This window comes from Felis catus, chromosome D1 (genome assembly GCF_018350175.1).
Source record: "Felis catus isolate Fca126 chromosome D1, F.catus_Fca126_mat1.0, whole genome shotgun sequence".
Taxonomy (NCBI): Eukaryota; Metazoa; Chordata; class Mammalia; order Carnivora; family Felidae; genus Felis; species Felis catus.
Window position 1 is genome coordinate 40,561,918 of NC_058377.1, and position 22,482 is coordinate 40,584,399.

Consider the following 22,482-nt stretch of genomic DNA (forward strand, 5'->3'; position numbering starts at 1 on the left):
TCCCACTCTGTCCCTCTTCTTCTCTCTCTGTTCCCCCCTCTCTCTCCAAAAAGAAGTTTCTGTTTTTAAGCTTCCATATACAATTAGAAAAATGTGTTACTGTGCTATTGAAAAGCAATTAGTCCCTGATTGGGGGTTCCTGGGAAGAAAGAGCTCCCGTAGAGATACTCTGATTTGATAATAAAGCAAAGTTAAGAATATTTTGAAGGAAAAAATGCTTGCATGGAGGCAATCTAAATGAATACCAGTATTGGTGTACCTGTCAAACAAATAGGTATCTTATGAAACATTGACACAGTGGGGCTTCCCACGATACAGAGTTTTTTTTCAGGAGTCACCTGCTACCTCTTAATGGATTGATGGCTAATGAGTCTAGTCTTACACCAGCTCCCGTGGTATTGGGCAGATGTAATTGTTCTTGTTTCATAGATGGGGAAACTGAGACTTGGAGAGAGTCCCAGATTCTCCCACATGAACTCAGTTAGCGTGGATTCATGTAGACATTTAAGCAAGTTACTGAACTTGAGCTTCTGTTTCTGCATCCATAAAATGGCAATAACAACCCCTAGCCCATGGAAATAATAAAGGTGATGATGAGTTTAAAGCCCTCCCATAGGGTCTACCCTTCAGCTGGAACTCAATGATAATTGACTTTGCATCTATTGCTGTGGTCTTCTTCCTCCTCTCCCTCACCATCACTGACTCTACCACAGATGTGGTAGAAACCAAGTTATTAGGGGTTTAGCAGGCAAACCTAGAAGAGAAGAGTTTTTTCCTTGTTTTGATGTCTCTTCCTCAGGACCTTGAGCTTCTCAGAGGGCAGGGACCACGTGTGACTCCCATCTGTACCTCCTTCTTCAAAAAAAGGTAAAGCAGTCTGTGAAAAAATCTCTGAGTGTAGCTGACTTGGCATGTGGCTAATCAATGCCACCATCCCTCTTTCTGGCCCGGCCTGTGGCTTGGCCGTGCACACTGGCCACCTGAAGTAGGTCATTGGCAGACTGCTTTGTTTAGCCAGACTCTTCGTTGACCTAGCTTCACGGTGGGGTCAGCCATCATGTACAGTTTGGTCTCATCCAAGAGCATTTCAAGTGGCTTGCTGATCACCAAGCTTATACCTTACTGCTATAGAAGAAAGTGCACTGATGCTCTATGAGTATATTTCAGATCATTTTTCAGATTTCAGATTATAACTTGTCACCGTAAGATTTTCCAAAGAGAAGAAGCAGAGAACTGTATTATAGTTATAGGCTTTTTCAGTGTCCCAAACTGGAAAGATAAAGAATTGTAATCCTTAATCTGTTTTAGAACGGAAACGCATTCTTGAAAGTTTTATATTTAACCATCTGAACTTATTGCTAAGGTAATTGGCGAGTCGATACATCTTTCACATTTACTGTCCCTCTGCCATGTCTTCATTTGTTAGGAAACTGCTGAAAGGTAGACATTCAAATGTGCGTTATTCTTCACAATGGTGCTCTTGAGACACTGTATACTTGCTCCTACAAGCCTGTGGTCTCAGGGATGTGTGCAAATTCCTCTTTGGGATCTATCATTAGAAGTCAGGCTGTAAGTTTATAACAAAATCAACTTCAATTCCAGCCTTAGTTTTCAACCCTGTCTGCACTTTAGATTCGCTGGGGAGCTTAAAAACCCAAACCAATGCCTAGCTCACCATAAAGCAATTACATCAGCATAGCTGGGCATTCACAAGTTTTTCTAACTTCTCGGGTGATGCTAATGTGCAGCAAGGATTGAAAATTACTCCTCTTCTTTTAACAAACAGACACACCCTATTTCTCTTTGAATGATTTTTTTTCACTGCTTCCGAAATTTCAATGGATCATCAAAAGACAGAAATGTAACAACTTTGAAAACACTCACCAAAAGAAAGAAAAAACAAAGTGCTACAGTTTCCCAAAGCAACTCCCGAATTGTTTTGAACCATTCTTATTAGAATAAACATGTACCTTCTTAGGGGACCATTTAGAAAAATATAAAACTTGTCACTTGCTCATTCATCTTCTATCAATGAACTTTTGGGCTGCTATGTTTTTGGTAATTGTAAATAAAGCTGCTATAGACATTTATGCGCAAGTCTTTGTACAGATGTAAGCTTTCATTTATTTTGCATAAATACCTAGGAGAATAGCTGAGTCATAAGACTATTTATAATAAAAAATGAAAGGGGGCACCTGGGTGGCTCAGTCGGTTAAGCGTCTGACTTTGGCTTGGGTCACGATCTCATGGTTCGTGGGCTCGAGCCCCACGTCTGGCTCTGTGCTGACAGCTCAGAGCCTGGAGCCTCCTTCAGATTCTGTGTTTCCTGCTCACGCTCTCTCTGTCTCTCAAAATTAAATAGACATTTAAAAAAAATTTTTTTTAAATGAAAGCTATGTATAATAATGTATGCTTGCAAGAAACTGTCAACATGTCCTCCAATATTTAATTTCACACTCCATCCTACAATATATGAGAGTTTCAGGAGCTCTACTTCCTTATCGACATTAGATACTTTCAGGCTTTTGGATTTTAGCCACTCTCAAAAGTATAAACGTTGACGTAATTATGGCTTAAATTTACATTGCCATCATGATTAATACTGACCATTTTTTTCTTTTTTTTTTTTTTTTAAATGTTTTGATTTATTTTGAGAGAGAGAGAAAAGGAGAGAGACAGCACAAGTGGGGGAGGGGCAGAGAGAGAGGGAGAGAGAAAGAATCCTAAGCAGGCTCCAGGCTCAGCACAGAGCCTGATGGCAGGGCTCAATCCCATGACTGTGAGATTATGACCTGAGCTGAAATCAAGAGTTGGACACTTAACCAACTGAGCCACCCAGGCATCCCCATTTTTTCTCGTTTTTATAGGCCATTCACATATCTTCGATTGCAAAATGACTATTCAAATCTTTCACCCATTTTTTTAGGTAAACTTTTTATTTTGAGATAATTGTAGACTCACATGCAGTTGTAAGAAATAATACAGACATTCTGTGTACCTTTCACCTAGCGTACCCCAACGGGTAACACCTTGTAAAACTGTAGTACATGGGGCGCCTGGGTGGCTTAGTTGGTTGAGTGTCCAACTTCGGCTCAGGTCATAATCTCATAGCTCGTGGGCTTGAGCCCCACGTCGGGCTCTGCGCCGACAGCTCAGAGCCTGGAGCCTGCTTTGGATTCTGTGTCTCCCTCTCTCTCCGCCCCTAACCCACTCACATTCAGTCTCTGTCTTTCTCAAACATAAATAAACATTAAAAAAAAAAATTAAAACTGTAGTACAATATCACAGCCAGTTACCACCATTGCTACCGTCATCACATTCAGATTTTCCCCTTTGTCCATATACTCATTTGTGCATATGTATTAGTTACACACATGATTTTATAACACGTATACACCGTATTCCTGTGTTCACCATCAGTCAAGATCCGGAACAGTTCCGTCATCACAAGGAGCCCTCATGTGGCTTTTTCATAACCATATCCACCCATCCCTAAACTCTGCAACCGCTAACCTATCTCCATTTATAAATTGTGTCATTTGAAAAGTATTGTAGAAATGGAATTATAGAGTCCATAACCTTTTGGGATGATTTTTTTCACTCATAATTCCCTGGAGACTCATCTAAGTTGTTGCTTGTATCAATAGTTTGTTTCTTCTTCTTTTTTTTAAATAAGTGGTATTCCATGGTGTGGATGTACCATAGTTTGCTTAACAGTTTACCCGCTGAAAGACATCTGGGTTGTTTACAGTTTTTCATTATTATGACTAAAGCTAAGTGATCATTCTTGTATAGGTTTTTTTGCTGGGCCATATGGTAATTGCATGGCTTGTTTCTAAGGAAATGTAAACTGTTTTCCAGAGTGGTGTATCATTTTACATTCCCACTAGCAGTTTATAAGGGATCCAGTTTCTCTGCACATTCACCGACATTGGGTGTTCACTACTTACTATTCTGATAGGTATGTGGTGATATATAATTGTGGCTTCAGTTTCATTGCTCTGATGGCTAATGATGTTGAACTTTTTTTTTTCAGGTGCTTATATGCCATCTGTATATCCTCTTCCATGAATTTTCTGGGTTTTTTCTATGTTGCAATTGAAATGTTTAGTCTTTTGCTCTTGAGTTTTGAAAGTTCTTCATATATGTTCTCGATACTAATCCTTTGTCAGGTGTGTGGTTTGCAAATATTTTGTCCCAGTCCGTAGCTTATCTTTTTATCCTCTTAACAAGATCTGTTACAGAGCAAACCTTTTTCATGTTGATGGGTCCAATTTATCCATTTTTTTTTCTTTTGTGGATTGTGCTTTTGTTGGCAAGTCTAAGAACTTGTTACTTAGCTCTACATCTCAAATATTTTCTATTGTTTTCTAAAAGTAGTTTTACATTTTATATTTAAATCTGTCATCAATTTTGACTTAATTTTTGTGTAAGTAATGAGATTCAAGTCAAGATTCATTATTTTGTCCATTTTTTTTGAGTTGATCATCTTTTTGTTGTTGAATTGTATCTATTCTTTATGTATTCTGGATACAACTCCTCTGTCAGATAAATGTATTGTGGATATATTTTCCAAGCTATTTATTTTTTTTGGCAGTATCTTTTGATGAACAGAAAAATTTAATTTCAATAAGGTCTAATGTACCGATGAAGACTATGGTTCCTTTTTAAATTAAATTAAATTATGCAATCCAAGTCACAAATCAAATCATGATGTATGTCTGTGAAACCTTCCAAAAATTCATATACTGTATAGTCTAGTGATCAGCCTTTTATTTACACATTTACTCTTAAAATGCCTTTATGAAAAAAAAATCTTGCTTTCTACTGTTATGTCCTCTCTGTGAATATTAGTAAGTTAAAACATCCTATACATCATATCCGGACACTTGATGTAGGAGATTGTTGACTACATTTTCATGGAGACATTTGACTTTTCCAAAAGGTTTGAATCCTATCTACTGCAAGACTTAATCAACCAAACAAAATCTTCCCTTTACCATAAAAAAATTAAATTTAATTAAATTTAATTAAAATTTAATTTAATTTTATGTCATTTTATTTTATTTTTGAGAGAGAGAGAGAGTACAAGCATGGGAGGGGCAAAGGGAGAGGAAGAGAATCTCAAGCAGGCTCTATGCCCAGCATAGAGTCCATTGCAGGGCTTGATCTCACGACCATGAGCCAAAATCAACACTCAGACACTTAACCAACTGATCTACCCAGACACCCCTTGTTAGTGCTTTTATATCTCAGCTAAGAAATCTTTGCTTACTACAAGGGCATGAAGACATTCTCCTGTGTAGTCTTCTAGAATATTTATCATTATGTCTTCTATATTTAAGGCTATAATCTATTTTGAATTATTTATGTGTATGAACTAAGGGAGGGATTGAAGAGGTTTTTTGCCCCCCTCCTTTTGATACCCAGTTTTTCCAGCACCATTTGTTAAAACTAGTCTACTTTCCTATTGAGTTGGCTTGGTGATTTGGTTAAAAATCAGTTTACCATATATGTATAGATTTATTTCTTGACTCTATTCTGTCGTATTGATTTATTTGCTTATCCTTACGCCAAAACCACACTGCTTCTTATAATGTAGCTTTAGAATACATCTTGAAATCAGATCTTGTTAGTTCTCCAAATCTGTTCTCTTCAAGATTATTTTGGTTATTCCACATCACTTGCATTTATATAGGTTTTCTATAATCAGATTGGCAAAATCTTCAAAAAATCTTCCTACAGGGGTGCCTAGGTGGCTCAGTCGGTTAGGTGTCTGACTTTGGCTCAGGTCATGATCTCACAGTTTGTGGTGTGGGTTCGAGCCCCACATTGGGTTCTGTGCTGAATGCTTGCTCAGAGCCTGGAGCCTGCTTTGGATTCTGTTTCTTCTCTTTATGCCCTCCCCCACTTGGGCTCTGTCTCACTCTGTCTCTCAAAGATAAATAAATGTAATAAAAAAAATTTTTAAAGAAAAATCTTGGGGCGCCTGGGTGGCGCAGTCGGTTGGGCGTCCGACTTCAGCCAGGTCACGATCTCGCGGTCTGTGAGTTCGAGCCCCACGTCAGGCTCTGGGCTGATGGCCCAGAGCCTGGAGCCTGTTTCCAATTCTGTGTCTCCCTCTCTCTCTGCCCCTCCCCCGTTCATGCTCTGTCTCTCTCTGTCCCAAAAATAAATAAACGTTGGAAAAAAGAAATTTTAAAAAAATAAATAAATAAATAAAAGAAAAATCTTGCTAGAATTTTGATTAGGATCATTGACTCCATAGATGAATTTAGGAAAGTAGATATTTTAATATTTTTCGAATCCACGAATATGGTATATCTCGCCATTGATTTTGGTTTTCTTTACTTTCTCTCTGCAATCTTTTGGAGTTTTCAGCATAGGGACTTTGTACATCTTTTGGTTGATTAATTCTATATTCGATCATTTTTGTGGTATTGTTATTGTTTCTATTTATTTTTTTTCACTTTAAGAACAGCTATAGTTTTTTAAAAATTTACCCTGCATCCTGTGACCTTACTAATTCTGGTAGCTTTATTTTGTTTTGTTTATTTTTTTTTAACTTTATTTTGAGAGAGACAGAGAGACAGAAAGCATGAGTGGGGAAGGGGCAAAGTGGGAGAGAGAGAATCCTAAGCAGGTTCTGCACGGTCAGTGCAGAGCCCAACAGAGGGCTTGATCTCATGAACTGTGAGATCATGACCTGAGCTGAAATCAAGAGTCAGCTGCTTAATCTACTGAGTTACCCAGGTGTCCCTTGTTTGTTTGTTTGTTTGTTTGTTTGTTTTAAAGATTTTATACGGTTTTCTACATATAGGATCATGTAATCTGAGAATGAGAGTTTTACTTTTTATTTCTTCTTAATAATGTGTGTCCTTTGTTTCTTTTTCTAACTTATTATAATGCTAGGGCTTCCAGTAAAATATTGAAAGAAATGGTGGGAGCATACATCTTTGTTTCAATTCAGGGAAAAAACATTAATGATTTCACTATTAAATATGTTATCATTTGTAGTTTTTTCAAAGATACTCTTTACCAGCTTGAGGAAATTTACTCCTATTCCTGGTTTTCCAAAAAAATTTTTTTTGTCATGAATGAATGTTCAATTGTGTAAAATTATTTTTTTTGCATGTGTCGACATAATTTTCTCTCTTATTCTGTTAAAATTACAAATTACATTGATTTTCAAATGTAAAATTAACCTTATATTCTTGGGGAACCACCTTGGTCATGATGCAGAATCCTTCTTGTATGTTTTTGGAACCAATTTGCTAATATATCGTTACGGATTTTTGCATCTCTGTTCAGGAGGGACATAATTTTTCTTTTGTTGTATGTAATTTTTCTTTTGTTTAAATGAAATTGCAATACTATAAGGAAGTGTTATGCTGATTTCACAAAATACACTGAGAAATGTTTTTTCTTCCTCTATTTTCTGAGTGTGTGTAAGGTTAGTATTATTTCTTTATTAAATATTTGATAAAATTCACAAGTTAAGTTATGTGGGCCAATAGTTATCTTTATGGAAAGATTTTTTAAAAAATAAATCCAAGTTCCTAAATAGACATTTACAGCAAGGTGGTGGAGGATGGATAGAGTTCCCACACTTTTGCAGCAAAATTGTCTTCATTTAAGATCAGGGCCTGTAGCTTGAGGCCATTCCACATGAGCACACAGATGGCCCCAGTATCCCGGGTTTTCTCTATACCCTTTCATTCTCTTGGTTCCTGGATCATCACCAAAACCTATGGAAACAAGAAAAGCTCCCGGTTAGCAAACTGTCAGAACTGGCAAATCAGGTAACATCTGTGGGCCCAGAAAACTGAAGAGAACTTTTGTTTCCTCAATCCGTATTTATTGAGACTTTACCATGCATTCAGCTCAGAGTTAAAAGATAGAAATAAGAAGAGCAGTGGGGGACACCCATTGCCTCTAAGTCAAGAGCGAAGGGCAAATCCCTATAGTTGTGCCTGGGGAGAGGAGGCAGAGAGAACAGAACACATGCCTGGTCTGATGAGCTCAGGCTCTGCACAGAACCAAGAAGCGTGGCTGCAGCTCAGCGAGAAGCCGTAGGTCCCTTGTGTTTCACTCTCAGACTGAGGTCTGAACTGGGAGGCCTCCCTGGACAGGACTCTCCGCATCCAGCAACGGGATCCCAATAGGTAGGCAACCGGGGCCGAAACACCTGCATTCCTAACAGTTTGGTAGAGGACCTCCGGGGTCCGAATCAGATTACTGGGCTCTTCCCCACACCCCACACTCAAAATGGTTTCGGTGGAGCTAAGAGCACTTGAATGTTTCATAAGCTCCCAGGTAACTAGATGACTAGCCACTGCACCCAAACTGATTCCTCACATGACAAGGGAAGGCAAAGCGTCCAGAGTAATGCTGAGAGGTCAGCATTCTGGGCTCTTTGTTCTGCAAAGCTGCCAGCTGGCTGAGATAACTTTTCTCTCTCCTTGGAACCCCCCACGCAACTTATGTCCTGGGGGTACTTACCCCACTTTGTCCCTGCCACACCTTCTAAGGTATGGGCAGGGGTGGGGAAGGAAACGGGATACTGCTGTCAGACAGACTTGGACTCTGTCCAAGGAAACTCAGGAAATCATTTCACTTCTTTGAGGTTTAGTCGCTTACTAAATATAGACAATGATATCTCCTCAAAGAATTTTCTAAGGATTCAATGAGAGAGTGCATATAGTGCCTGATACAAAGCAAGCACCCGCTAAGTGCCAGCCGATACTGTTCATTAGCAGACTGTGACCTCCAAGAGGGCAGGCAACATGCCTTTTTTTTCTCCTGCTGGACCTGGCCCCAGAGTAGTCGGTCATGTTTGTGGAACCGAAGAAGAAGGCCAAATTCAAAGGAAGGAAGCCAAATTGGTGCTAAGACCTGAAGTGTCTGCAAATACAAAGCCTGTAGGCAGACATGCTAAAACAGGAAGTGAGGCGCCCTTCCCCCACCTCCATTCACGCCTCCCCCACTCACTTGTCTCCACTTCCGGTCTTTGTCTCCTCTTCTCTCCTTCAAGATTATCTTTCATTTTAGGTAGCAGTAGTAGTAATAATAATAATAGTTAGTGTTTACTGAATGATCGCCATGCATCAGGCACTGTCCTCAGCTCTTTGGCTGTATTATCCCAAGGAACCCTCACAACAGCCCTGGGAGACAGGTACTGGCATGATCTCCATTGTCCGGTGAATAAACCGAGGAATACAGAGGTCAGGAGCTTGCCCCAAGTCACACAACTTGAGCCTGGTGGAACCGGGAAAGGAAGCCAGGCCGGCTACATGCTCCAGATGCCTGAGGAGGGGGTGTGTGTGTGCTTGAGGTATGTGCATAGTGTGGCTGAGGTGGTGGTGCGTCTGGTGTATACACAGTGGTGTGTATGTGTGTGTGCACGTGCACGTATGCACAGGGAGTCAGTGGGGGAGCGTGCAGAACACTTGCCCTCTGGAGGCGCCAGCCCCCTGCAGCCCTGCAGAGTTACCTAGCTCCTAGCACTACAGAGCTTTTTCTTTTCTTTTTTATTGGTGGCCGGGGTGGGGCGGGGGGGAGGGTTTCATAGATGGCCTTTATTATGTTGAGGTATGTTCCCATATGTGTGTGTGTGTGTGTGTATATATTAGTATATATGTCACATATATATGTGTGTGTGTATATATATATATATATATATACACATACATATATATATAATTTATTGTCAAACTGGTTTCCACACAACACCCAGTGCTCATCCCGACAGGTGCCCTCCTCAATGCCAACAGGAAGGTATCCATTCTTACTGCCCTTTGGGGAACAGAGAGAAACCAGAAAGGAGGCCAAAGTGGGAGAAGAGGACAGCTCATAGGAAGTAACTGGCTTCTTCTGTCCCAAGCCCGTCCTCATTCTGTCCTTTCCTTGGTTGATGTGTGCCTCAAGTCTCCGGTGCAGTGAGAGTGTCTGCCAGGGCCGATGCCGTGCTTACTTGGATGTGGCCCCCAGTGCCTATAGGCATCCTCTGACTAGCCCGAACCAAGGATGCCAATGGTCTTCTTGTCCACAGGATGAAGTTCCACAAGCCATGTGCTGTCACGTGAACAGGACGGCATAGCCCAGCAGGCTGCCTGATCTCACACATGGAGCAGATCCACCCCCACCATTTAATGAACCGGTCGCCCGGTCAGTGATCCAGTCTAGAGAGTGTCTACCTGGACAGGATGCTGGGCATTAACGACAGGTGGAGTTTGGCTCTGAGGCCCTGTGGACTGGCTGCCCTTGGAAGCATCCCGGAAGCAGCGCCCAGGGTTCCAGAGGGCTGAGACAATCTTCTTGTATTCCCTACGGAAGTTCTGGTTCAGAAGCCCGTAGACTATGGCATTAAGGCAGCTGTTGAAGTAACCCAGGTAGTAGCTGGTGACAAAGAGCCCCTCCGGGACCTGGGGAGCTATTCCTTCTGGGTCGATGGCCACAGCAAGGCCAATGCAGTTCAGCGGGGCCCAGCAGATAGCGAAGATCACAAACACCACGAACATGGTTAGGAAGCTCCGGACATCGCTGGGCCTCAGGCGCAGCTTGGTCTCCAGCTTGGCCTTCCTGTGGGACCGGAGCACCAGCACCCAGATGCGCAGGTAGCAGAAGGACACGACAGCAATGGGGAGGAGGAAGTGAATGACTACCACTGCCACTGTGTACTGTGTGCTGGCCGTCTGGATGAAGGTGCAGGAGTAGACGCGTGGGTCGTACTCCAGGGACCCCACGAAAAAGTTGGGCACCAAGGCCACCAGAGTGAGCAGCCAGACGAGGCAGATGTAGACGGCGGTGTGCCAGTGCCGGTAGATCCGGTGGTAGGCCATGCTGTGACAGATGTAGCAGTAGCGGTTAATGGCGATGGCAGTGATGTTGAAGACAGAGCCAATGACACTCAGGCCCAGCACGAAGCCACTGGCCTTGCAGTGCACCTCCCCCAGGGCCCAGCCGTCATGGAAGATGGCCACGAGGATTAGCGGGTAGGGGTACAAGGCCACCACCAGGTCAGCTGATGCCAGGCTCACCAAGAACAGATTACCTGGAGCAGGAAATAGGGAGCAGGAAATAGGGAGCAAGAGTCAGCAAGAGACCCCACAATTTCTCTTCTGTCGAATATCCTACCCTTTATCCAGTTACCCTAAACAGTTACTTAAAAGCTACTGAGCTATTAGTACTGGGGATGGAACAGTGGCTTTTGGAGGCACAGCGTTCAGGGCTCACACAGCATCTCTGCTGCTCACTGTGTGACTGAGGCAAGTTACACAGGCACTCCAGGCCTCATCTTTCTCATTCGCAGAATGGGAATGATGATACCTACTTTACACTATAGCTGTAGAATTAAATCATGGTGCCGAGTGCTTGGGGACACAGTGGGCGCTCACAAACGATGACAATTTTCATGAGAGGCGCAGATGCTTGGGGGCTTGGCATCGCCTAAACTCCAACAAGGATTCCCAGGGACGAGGATCCAAACATCAGGAAAATTGAATTAACGACACTTAGAGAGTAGCCTGTTGACCAGTCGGGAGAAGACACGAAAGGAGACTATCAGAGAGATTTATAGGAAGGTGGCGTGTGGGCAGGGAGGGGTGGTAGTGAATCCACTTCCCTGGCTTTTATATGCAAAAGAAGAAAGGACTGGACTCCATGCCACCAGGCCGGGCGTCTGCCGACATGGCCACGTGGCTGGGAGCGTAGGCCCCAGGCAAGGCAACACGGGGGAATACCAGAGTACATGGTTCTTCCTCTTGCAACCTTTCTTCTATCCCACCTGCAGTTCACATTTAGAAAACTGAATTAAAGACACTTAGAAAGTAGCCTGAGCCGCCTCCCTTTGCTGAATGGAGTGTTCTCTGGCGTCACCAAGCTCTGTGGCCAGAGAGAACCTCTGGAAACTACAGCAGCCATTGATTAATATGCGTTGGACGTGTTCTGGGCCAGAACCCTAGGGAAGAGAGGGGGCTACATCCAAAAGAACTCATTTCTATGGCTAAAACATTTGCATTCTAAAACAAACACTGACTCACGAATAAAGCACCAAGAATCTGAAAGGTTGGCCGACATGAAGCTCAGAACACGAGAGGCTCAATCCCTGATGCCACTTGTTTCACTCACCGAGTGCACTGCTGGAGCACCAACTACATGCTCAGAAGATGATATCCTCTCCAGCCATAGGGACCCTTGGGAATGCAGTGGGCGCTAGACGTCATCTTTCAAGCCTTCTAGCCTCTCACCACATGGTGGGGTGCAAGCTGCCGGCCCCAGAGCAGCTGAACACGGAGGGCAGATGGAATACGTGTGCAGGAGGGACTCCCCAAGGAGGCAAGGACACTGGCTCCGGTGCCACCATGAATGCGTTCTGTGTGCGGCAGGGGCCGATGTGACCACCTCAGGGGTCCAAAGCATCAGGCAGGGTCCAAAAGGTGCAGCCATCAGAGAGAGGTCTGGCTGTGGTCTGGCTTCAGGGGGGTACAGAAAAAGGGAGGCTCAGAGTCACCTGGCTGGGGATCCTTCTGAGTCAGACCCCCAGGTAAGGTAGACTCCACAATTACAGTTACAAACCCCCAAGGTAGAGAAAGGGCTGCTTCCAGCCCGTTCCCCACGCACATTTACCACGTCTCAAAGAAGTTTCCACAGGATGCGCTCCAGATGGGGGTGGGAACACAGAAGACCCCCAGGCAGCCTTCTTTTTTTTTTTTTAATTTTTTTAACGTTTATTTATTTTTGAGAGAGAGAGACAGAGAGAGAGAGAGAGAGAGAGAGAGAGAGAGGAGAAAACACGAGTGGGGGAGGGGCAGAGAGAGAGGGAGACAGAATCTGAAACAGGCTCCAGGCTCTGAGCTGTCAGCACAGAGCCTGACGCTGGGCTCAAACTCAGGAATGGTGAGATCTTGACCTGAGCCGAAGTCAGATGCCTGAGTCACCCAAGTGCCCCCAGGCAGTCTTCTTGAGTGCCTATTCTGGCCTTAGAGGCATGTAGTCAACCTCACTCAGAACCAATAGAAAAGAAGCCTGTTAGCTTCCTGGGACTCGTCAGGACCTAACCACTCCTGAGTCAGAGCTATGTGAGGGCCCAAGGGAGATAGGATGTAACTGATGTAACATCGTTTGGACAATTAGGCATCTTAATGGGATACAATTGGGATAAAACCCCCGTCACATTTTTACTGCTGAGTGTGGCCAGGCAGGAAATGCACATCTGAGGACCTGCTTGAGGTGTGGAGTGGGTCTCCTGCTTTTCCATTCAATTCCCAGTCATGTTTGCTGTCTCCACTGGTGGATTTCAGTCTCTGGCTCTCCTGCTCAGACCTCACCTGGCTCCAAGACGGTGAGGTATTTCTTCTCTCAAAGTTCTTGTACTCAGCTGAATCAGGAGCCCTTGTCTCTTCCCAGAATTTTAAGTGTCTTTTTGACACTTGGAGGTGGTGCTGGAAGCCGGAATGACATGGGTAATTTCAGCTCTGTCACTTTGAGGTTGGGCAAGTTACTGAATTTCTCTCTCCGTGACTGTTCCTTCATGGGTTCTCTCCTTTTCTTCTGAGGCCCTCCTTCCTTCTCTTCCCATGCATTCCACTTGGCTGTTTCTGTGAAGAAAATCACTTCTTTCCAACCTAGGAATATTGGTCTCTGCAGGGCCCTCTGGGCTCCTGATTGAGCAGCAAACAAGCTTTTGGCACTTGCAAGCACGTGCAGAGAAAGTCAAGGGCTGCTGGGAGCTGGTGCCAGCTCAGCCAGCTGTTTCCCCCGAAAACCAGTGAAGCTCTGCCGTGTTAATGTGGCTCATCCCCTAATAATGCCCCAGAGGCTGGCAAACAGCTTGTAAATAGTGGGAAGAACACATTCAACCCCACGTAGACAGTGATTCAATTACTCTCCCCTATTGCTCCGGCTGTTCCTAAAAGGCTGAAATCAACCAGTTCCCGCTGTAGGTTCATCTGCCCAGACATCAGACTGTCTCCCAGATTTCTTGACACAATTCCAAATTAGGCAAATGAAATTCTTGTTTTGTCTCCCATCTGTAGGAAGCCAGGTCCTCTCTGGGGGATACTCAAGGGAGATCTAGTTCTCTATCCATTTCTTCCCCTAGACAGGTGAGAAATCAATCAGGGTGCACACAACAGTGCTCATCCCCCAGTGCACGGGCTTCTAATGAATATTTACATCACAAGTCCTGGCGTGATTTATTTCCATCTGGCTCCATCAGACAGGGTGTATTAGCGGAGACAGCCTTCAACAACAGGGCTTTGTTCACTAATACGGGATTCCCTTTTCATATTCATACACAGAGCACATCCCTCACACACAACCACCACAATCCCCTCCCTCCTCGCTTCCTCTGTCCTTTTTTCTGGGAACTCTACTTAACAAGGATCTGGTAATCCAAGAGGGGGAAAGAAAGCCAGCAGACGTCATCGAGCTATCTAGTCTTCATCAGATAGGAAAATTCCAGAAAGTAAAGCTATCTCCATCCCTTGCCCCTCCTCCTGTGCGCCCCCTGCATCCCTCCTCCCTGTGCCCACCCTGCATGCCCGAAAAAAGAGTTTGTTGGATTTAAATTGCCCTCGGTCATTGAGCTAAAAGCCAATGTAGAAACAAATAGTCATGGAATCATTTTCTCAGTAAATATTTCTGAGTATCTACCAGGCACCAGCTCTGCCTTTGCCAGGGCCGAGGGAGGCATGGTGAACAAGAGACACACTCCCTCCCCACACAAAGCTCATGGTCTCAGAGAAGCCAATTAAATAAATAAAAAACCAAGACGTAGAAAGGTTAAAATAGGGAAATAAACAGATCGTCTATCATTTCTAACAGGGTTAAACTTTTGTGCCTCGGGGTCATCTTCTATCCCTTACCTATTCAAACATACAATATGTCTATTGAGTACTACCGTGTGTGGGTCAAAGACATGGCCCCTGCTGTTGAGAGGCCAACAGGGCTATTGGGGAAACAGACACAAAAACAGCAGCCAATCAGTGTGGTGAGAGCTGGGAGGGAGGCCAGGCTAAGGGAGCAGTGAGGAAGTACTCAGGTGGCCTGAGGCCGGGGCAGTGGCTGGAGATGGGGCTGGTCAGAAAGGAAAGTTCACCAAGGAGTTGAACAAAATCACAAAGACCCTTGCAACAGGCCTGCCTCCTTCCTAGAATGGCTGTTTTCTTCCAATGGGATTTGTGCGGGAAAGGGCAGAGGAAATAATAATCATCTCTAAACTAAACTGAACTATTTTTATCAGTTCCTTTCTGGGGATAAGCATCTGAAATCACTGAGCAGATCATTTATCAAAAACTTGATTTCCTCGGGCACCTGGCTGGCTTAGTCAGTAAAGCATGTGACTCTTGCTCATGGAGTTGTGGGTTCATGCCCTTCATTGGGTGTAGAGATTACTTAAAAATAAAATCTTAAAAAAAAAAAAAACTTGATTTCCTTACAAATACCAAAACAAATGGCTTTTACATTAATGTAAGCTCCTAACTTGGTTTCCAAATTCTTTGGTGGCAGAGATTGTGTTCCACTAAAATGACATTATTTATGAAAATCTTAGAGAGTGTGGATGCGTCTAAGGGCTAAGTTGAAATGTAACTTTGGTTTAATTAAAAAAGAAAAGGACTGTTAGGCAAGCTAATAGTGTAAACAAAAACATGACGGGGGTACTTCAACCACTTAAAAGAAGAAAACGTATTCTTTTTCCTTTTCTTCTTATGCCAAGAGCATAAACATCTATTTTTTAAAAAATGAGATTCTTGTTACAAAATATTGTTCCATAATCATCAATAGAGATATCTGGAGACTCTTATGGTACCATTTTATTACTTCACTTACACTTAATACTAACAACAAAGCAAAAATTTGTATAGCACCTTGGAGTTTATAATGTGCCTTTACATAAATTGGCTAAATTGTCTATCACAAGAATCCTTTAAAGTTGACAGCATGGTTTCCATTTCAAGAAACTGACACTAAGATTATGTGAACTGCCAATAGCCCTAACAGAGAAAGAGTGACAAAGAAGGGGCACTGGAGGGAATCAGGAAAAAGAAATGTCAAGGGCAATGATGTAGTTTCTTGGTCATCCACCAAGGTGAGAAAGAACAAGAAAGTGTGCCCATTTAACCTGGCCATTAGGAGGTGACATTAGCAAGGGCAAATTCTGTCAAATGTTGGAGAATAAACTTTTGCACTGTAGCTGGCTCTCCCAAGAGAGCCAGAGCTCTCTTGAAGCTCTGGCTTCAAGACAAGGAAAGAAATGGAAGGGTCCTTGCCAAGGGATATCCCCTTGATGGGGGGGATGTACAGAGTCTTTTTCCTTTTCTGTCTCTTTTAAATGGGAAAGATTTTTATCTGGTACATAATAAGCACACAGTAATATTAGCTCTAATTTATTACTGTTGTTTTTATATTATAATTAGTTGCATAGACAAAAACAAGAAAGAGACTCTCAACTACAATCTTGGACTATAATTCCTGGAGATAAGATATGAGAAGTCACAGCTCAGGAAGGACAGCATAGAAGATAGGACACTGACCCCAGGATGAAAACTCCCTCAGCACTGGGGACTGTACTTCTCAACTCCCCAAATTCTACTCTTTCAGCAATAAGTATTTTAAATTGTAAGACCTAATAGTGGCACTGGTGTCTTCAGAATTTTGTGATATATCATGCTAAACACAGAACCCAACTTACGGGGAAAAAAATAAAAAGTCAGTCGAACACAGAAGTCTCCATGCCCCTGGGCTACTGAGAGCTACAGAGAGGGAATTAAAGAGGATTATGAGCTTTCTTGATTGTTCAGCTAAAGACATAATTATGGGATTTAAAATGTGTTTGTCTTTGCTCGGTGAAGAGATAAGAAAGTATTCAGAGCAGAAACCTGAATTTGGAGAGCTCAGGCAACATCAGGGAGAGAGTCCCAACTAGCCCAGTTTGGTCTTCAGCTGATAAGCACTGCAAACCCCACGGGCTGAGCAGGTCAAAGGACACCTGTCACCAAGTGGCGCGTCTCCATGAGTGGTTGGTGGTGGTAGGATGATGCCTGGACTGAGTGGAATCCACCTCACCTATAACACCTGGAGTGCACAGGGACTGTGGGTGTACTAAGCATTTCCTCCAAGCCTCCCAAGAGCCTTTGCGTGAAGCCAGCCTATCTATTCATTCATCATTTACACCCTCAGTCAACAAGTGGGAGGAGAAGGCGGGCTCTGCTCCAGTCTAACTGGGCATGCAAAACCCCTGCCGGGCTGGAAATTCCCATCAGGAAGCCTGCAATGCGGTCTCTGTCCCTGGAAAAAGATGGTACAGGCTGAGCATCACTGGGTGCCTGGAGGACAGAGCAGACTCTGGACAAGGACCTGTGTGTTCGGCAACCAAGTCCTCCATGTTTTCCTGGGCAATCCCAACGTCAAACATTTCACATCCTTTCTTCTTACATATCACCAAACTGTCTTCCCCAACAGCCTCTAACTCAGACGCAGCACAAGAATCCATTGTCAGCCCATGGCTCCTGACTGTCGCCTGGGAAATCAGCTCCTGTGCCTACGGGCCAGGAGTAACTGATGCTTGTCGTGCTTTCAACTCTCTTAATGGAGATCATCTTGACATGACACTAAGGACATGAGTCTCTCAGCTCTCTTCCGTGTGGCCGACTGGACAGTGAAGGTAACGGCAGGAGGCTCACATTCTACAGGCAGCCCAGACCAGCCAGGGGCAAACTCCCTAAGGAGCCACTGAGGCACAGTTTGGGGCAGCCCAGGCATGGCTGGAGGCGGCCGGCCACACAGGAGCAAGTGGAGCAGGCACACCTTTGTGTAGAGGTGCCACTCAGCTTTCAAGGACAAGAGTGAGGTGTACTGTACCCTTTTAGTGTTCAAAGCAATTCGGTTCCGTAAGAATTCCACTGATTACATGTGCAGTTCTGAGTGCCGTAATGAGCCTGCCCCACCTCGTGAAGCACGATTAATTCCTTCCGACCCATTGCCTTCTGTTGCCGTGTCCATTTTCAACTTGTTTCAACACCCGTATTCAGTCCTTAGTATGCCCTCAGCTCTGTGGACAGAAATGGAGTAAAAGTCTCAGCCTTCAACAAACTCATAGTCCCACAGGGAGAGAGAAAGACCAACAACAGGACAGCGAGGCAGGAGCTGTCTGGGGAGGGCCCGTGGAAGCCCGAAGAGGGAGACAGAGTCCCCACGCCTTTCTTGCTATTAATAAGCAACGTCAACAACCACACTGGGACATTCACTAGCAGAAAGAGGCAGGGAGCTCCCCGAGATGAGGCGGTGCATAGCACGCGTGGACTGTGTGGGAATGGTTGTAGTTCACAAGTGCGATGAGAGAAGAGGCTGTTGCATTAGCGGGGGCTAGCCCCTGGAGAAGGGCTGTGTGAGCCGCGCTCCCGAGTCACCTGTGGTATAGACCCAAGGCAGTAACGGATGGCAGTGACTCCACTGGTGGCAAGAGCCACTGCAGGACTGAGCAGGGAAGGTTGACTGGACCCTATGGATATAGTTTCGTCAAGCGATGGTGAGTGTGTAAGGTAGGGCAGTAGGAGTAGGGAGGGCAGGGAAGGGGAATATTGAAAGATATTATAAGGCAAAACTCATGGGGACTTGGGGAATGAAGGAATGACTCCCAGGGATCAGGTGTCTGGGAGGAGAGAAGAAGGAGGTCCAAACACTGGCATCTGGTAAGCCAAGGAAAGAAGGTTTTCAAGGAGGGAGTAGGCCTCGATGACAGATATTTGCACAGAGGGCCATTTCTGAGGCCAGGCTGCAGAACACTGAGGAGGAGATGGGGAGCAGTGAGGTAGTCAGCAGGTGGAAATTGATGTCTGGTTGTGACAAGACAGAGGATAGCAATGAACTTAGAAGCAGACATACAATCAAGGGAAGATTCTTTTCTTTTTCTTTTTTTGGAAATGCTGTTTTATCTTATTATTTTATTTATTTATTTTGACAGAGGGGGAGAGAGAGAGAGAGAGAGAGGGAGAATCCCAAGCAGGCTCTACACTGTCAGTGTAGAGCTGGACACGGGGCTTGATCTCACGAACGGTGAAATCATGACCTGAGCCGAGATCAAGAGTCAGATGCTTCACTGACTGAGTCACCCAGGAGCCACTTTTTTTTAAACATCAGAGACCCTTGGGTATGTGTGCCTATTTGTGTGTATACCTGTGTGACTGTGTGTGTGTGTGTGTGTGTGTGTGTACGTGTATGTCTATGATAGACATTGAAAACACAAATAAGAAAGAAAGAACTTGATGGGGGAAGGTTCCAGAAAAGCAGGGAAAGGAAGAGATAAAAATCAAAAATGCAGAGATTATTGTTGGCTAAGTCTAGACCAGGGCAAGCATGGCCGTGGCAGGCACAGAACATGTCCTCAGATGCTGTCAGGAAAGCCTCAAATATGGTAGGTCCCCAGGAAGCACACACTGAGAATTGTCAACCGCCAACCCAGTGCCATGTAAAAAAAAAAAAAAAGAGAGTGAACCAAACACCTGGTCTTCCCTTCCAAGGTGGGTCAATGCCCCAGATCTGTCTCCCATCTTCCCTCCATCCCTCCCTCTCTTTACTGCTGTCTCTGAAAAGATCGACCCAATGCATGCAACAACAGAAGCCACAGATAGGGTAGTTCCAGGAAAAAAGGACAATTAATCTAACCACTTACCTGCCACCAGATCATCCCTGTTGGGAATGACAAGAGGAACTGGGGCACCTGAGTGGCTGAGTCGGTTAAGCATCCGACTCATGGTTTCAGCTCAGGTCATGATCTCACAACTCCTGAGTTCAAGCCCCACAACCCAGCTCTACGCTGACGCTGATGGTGCAAAGTCTGCTTGGGATTCTCTGTCCCCCTCTCTCTGCCCCTCCCCCACTCAGGCTCTCTCTCTGGCTCTCTCAAAAATAAATAAACATTTTTTACAAAAGGAATGGAAAGAGGAACTGCATCTGTAATAGTCAAGTAAAGGATACTGGCGTCTGTCTTCTAAGAAAGGTTCTATGATCTTAATATGGGCTGTGTGCCTTGGTTATGGGACCTCTGAGTGTTCTCATTGCCACAGTCCTATCTTCTCAACACCAATGAATTAAGGAACCAAACTTAATTACAGAAAGGTCTGACATGACTCCAAACTCTCAGTACAGGAGACTTGATTCCTAGTGGAATGAGTGCAAACTCCAAGTGCTGACAGTTTTTAAGCACCTTTTCAGATCTCACCCTGCTAGGGTTTAACTGAAGTCAATGGTCTGCTTTTTCATGACCCTCGTCAATAAATGCAACGGTCAAATCAAAGCTGGTTGAATTGCATGACTAGAGCAGCCACCAATGTGTCAGGAATTAACGTCATTTAGCTATAGTGTCAAAATTTGTTCCCGGTGCTGGGCTGTAGTGAACTCAACAGGAAGTAGGAACAGGGGATGTGCCAGCAAGTCACAAGCTCCTTACACACCCCGGCCACACTCCCAAATCAGTAAGGCTTCCGGGAGCGCCCCCCTCCTCGGGATGGAGGAGGGGAGAAGATGCCTGTCTGCTTCAGGTAAAGAAAAAAAGCAGTTCCCCCGCTCCCCCCCCAAGTCTCCTTTTCCTTAGCGGTCTGCCCAGATTATTCACCAGGGAAGCACAGCCCTCCAGGCTATCTCTAAACACCTGGTTAGTCAGGGAGAGAAGTCGCCTGTGTCAGAACCTGGAGGACCCAGCCCCACCTCCCTCCTGCCCCTCTGTGCCTGGGAAGCATGTCTGTGGTTCCCGCAAAGGGACAATGTGATCAAAAATTTCAAATACCACTTTCTAACCACAACCTGCCCTTTCATAATATATAGCTTTTACTCAGAGCACGTAATAATGTCTTGAAAAAGGTATTCCAGATAATACTAACCACCACTACTGAAATGATGGCGTTAGAAAGCGTGTTTCTACTTAACGGTGTTGTTTCCCATATTATGAACAGTAGCTCCTAATTTTATTTTTTGTTTGTTCTTTACGTAAAAACACTGGAGTCACAGATCCGCACAAAATATATATACCCATTTACAACTGGCCTTTCGGAATGGTCTGGCTCCTTAGAAAAGCACAGTTAAACTACATACTTAGCTTTCTTGCTGTTGCTTTTTAATTTTAATTCACTCTAATATTTGAAGGGCCCTTAAGCCCAAACTAGGAAGTTACAAATTGACAAACAGGGCTTTGAACTTCTTCGCAGGCTGAGGTGCTCAGCATGCTCCAATGATCTCTCAGGATCAGAGTTCAGAGACTCCCTCCCTCACCCCTGCCCTTGTAGAGCCCCGGAGTGGAAACACTGAAATGAGAGTGGGCAGAAGGGAAAAATACTTTCAGGACTGCAACCCTATTTTGCCAAATCATCGTTTTAATCTTCACCGAATCCCACGAATTCTCTGTCTTCACAAGGGACCCCATTATCTCAAAGCAATGTAGTTCCCACCCAAGCAGACCCTGCAGATTTCTGCATCTTCACTCTCTTGGCTGGAATTGGGTCTTCGGCGAACTGGAGAGAAGTTTCTAACCCAAATCTCACCCGAGAGCCTCCCTGAATTCATTCATCTTCTTGGCACCTGCTTTGTGAACCCCTGTGCTCGGCAGGGGAGGGAGAGAGGTGTCAAAGATCCTGAGATTTCTGTGGCCAGATAGGGGCACCATCTGGAGCCGCACAAATTGAGCACCCCGGATGACAGCAGCCTCCAGACACGTGCGTTCCCACAGCGCCGGCGCCGTGCCAACAAGTGCGCCAGAAAAACTTTGTGCAATTCACGCTGGCACAGGTCCGCCAAGTGCCCTCCGGCGGCTGCGAGAGGCGGACGCCGGCGCCTCGCGTCGGGGAAGGGCAGGAACTCACCCTAACTTTTGAGCTGAGGGCCAAACTTGGGGACTAGGTTAGAGAATAGGGGACGGGGCGCCCGGGACTGAGAACGCGCAAAGAGGCGGATGGCGGGGTCAGGGTGGAGACCAGACGCCAGCCCCAGCAGCGGGCGTGGCGCTCACCTGCGTTCCGGAGCTTGCGGTTCCTGAGCACGGAGAGGATGACCAGGAGGTTGCCCACAACGTCCACCGCGGTAGTGACGATGAGCACGGTAGACAGCGCGGGCGCCTCCCAGAGAGGACGGGCGGTCCCCGAGGGCCGCGCGCGGCCCGTCCCCGGCCAGTCCGGGCGCATGGCCAGCTCGCCCGCCTCGCAGCAGTTGGCGTAGGAGATGTTCTCAGGCATCCTGGACCCCCCCGCGCCGCGCGCGCCAGCCACCGCGCCACCCGCCATCGCCTCAGGGAGCGCGGTGCCGCGCCTGGAGTTCTCGCCCTCCCCTCTGTGTCCCGGCTGCGCGGGCGGGCGAGGGAGGAGGCCTGTAGGGAGGGACCCAGAGGAAATAATTAAGCGTGGGCAGGGGGCGGAGAGAATGTAGGAACTGGAGGACGACTTGGGGTGCAGGCTTGCCCAAAGGAGCGCCTTCCTCGGTGGCTGCCTCCGGAGC

General features: G+C 45.3%; 1 protein-coding gene and 1 long non-coding RNA gene across 2 annotated transcripts; both read right to left on the bottom strand.

Moving 5' to 3' along the window:
* Positions 1 to 7,434: 7,434 nt before the first annotated feature.
* LOC111556597 lies at positions 7,435 to 9,543 on the bottom strand. The gene is made up of 2 exons (XR_002736177.2): positions 8,992 to 9,543; positions 7,435 to 7,748 (listed from the first exon to the last, which is right to left on the bottom strand). It is a non-coding gene; the product is annotated as an uncharacterized LOC111556597 (long non-coding RNA).
* A 171-nt stretch (positions 9,544 to 9,714) lies between these two features.
* MTNR1B (melatonin receptor 1B) lies at positions 9,715 to 22,333 on the bottom strand. Its single transcript, XM_003992620.5, has 2 exons — positions 22,001 to 22,333; positions 9,715 to 11,053 (listed from the first exon to the last, which is right to left on the bottom strand). The coding sequence occupies exons 1-2, from the start codon at positions 22,269 to 22,271 to the stop codon at positions 10,182 to 10,184; spliced, it is 1,143 nt and encodes a 380-aa protein (XP_003992669.4). The 5' UTR covers positions 22,272 to 22,333; the 3' UTR covers positions 9,715 to 10,181.
* Positions 22,334 to 22,482: the final 149 nt, after the last annotated feature.

What these genes read in the sequence shown, in the direction of transcription:
- MTNR1B (XM_003992620.5), bottom strand. Translation starts at nt 22,271, where the DNA reads ATGGCGGGTGGCGCGGTGGCTGGCGCGCGCGGCGCGGGGGGGTCCAGG. An exon ending in CCGCAAGCTCCGGAACGCAG is followed by an intron (nt 11,054 to 22,000) that starts GTGAGCGCCACG and finishes TTCCTGCTCCAG; the next exon opens with GTAATCTGTTCTTGGTGAGC.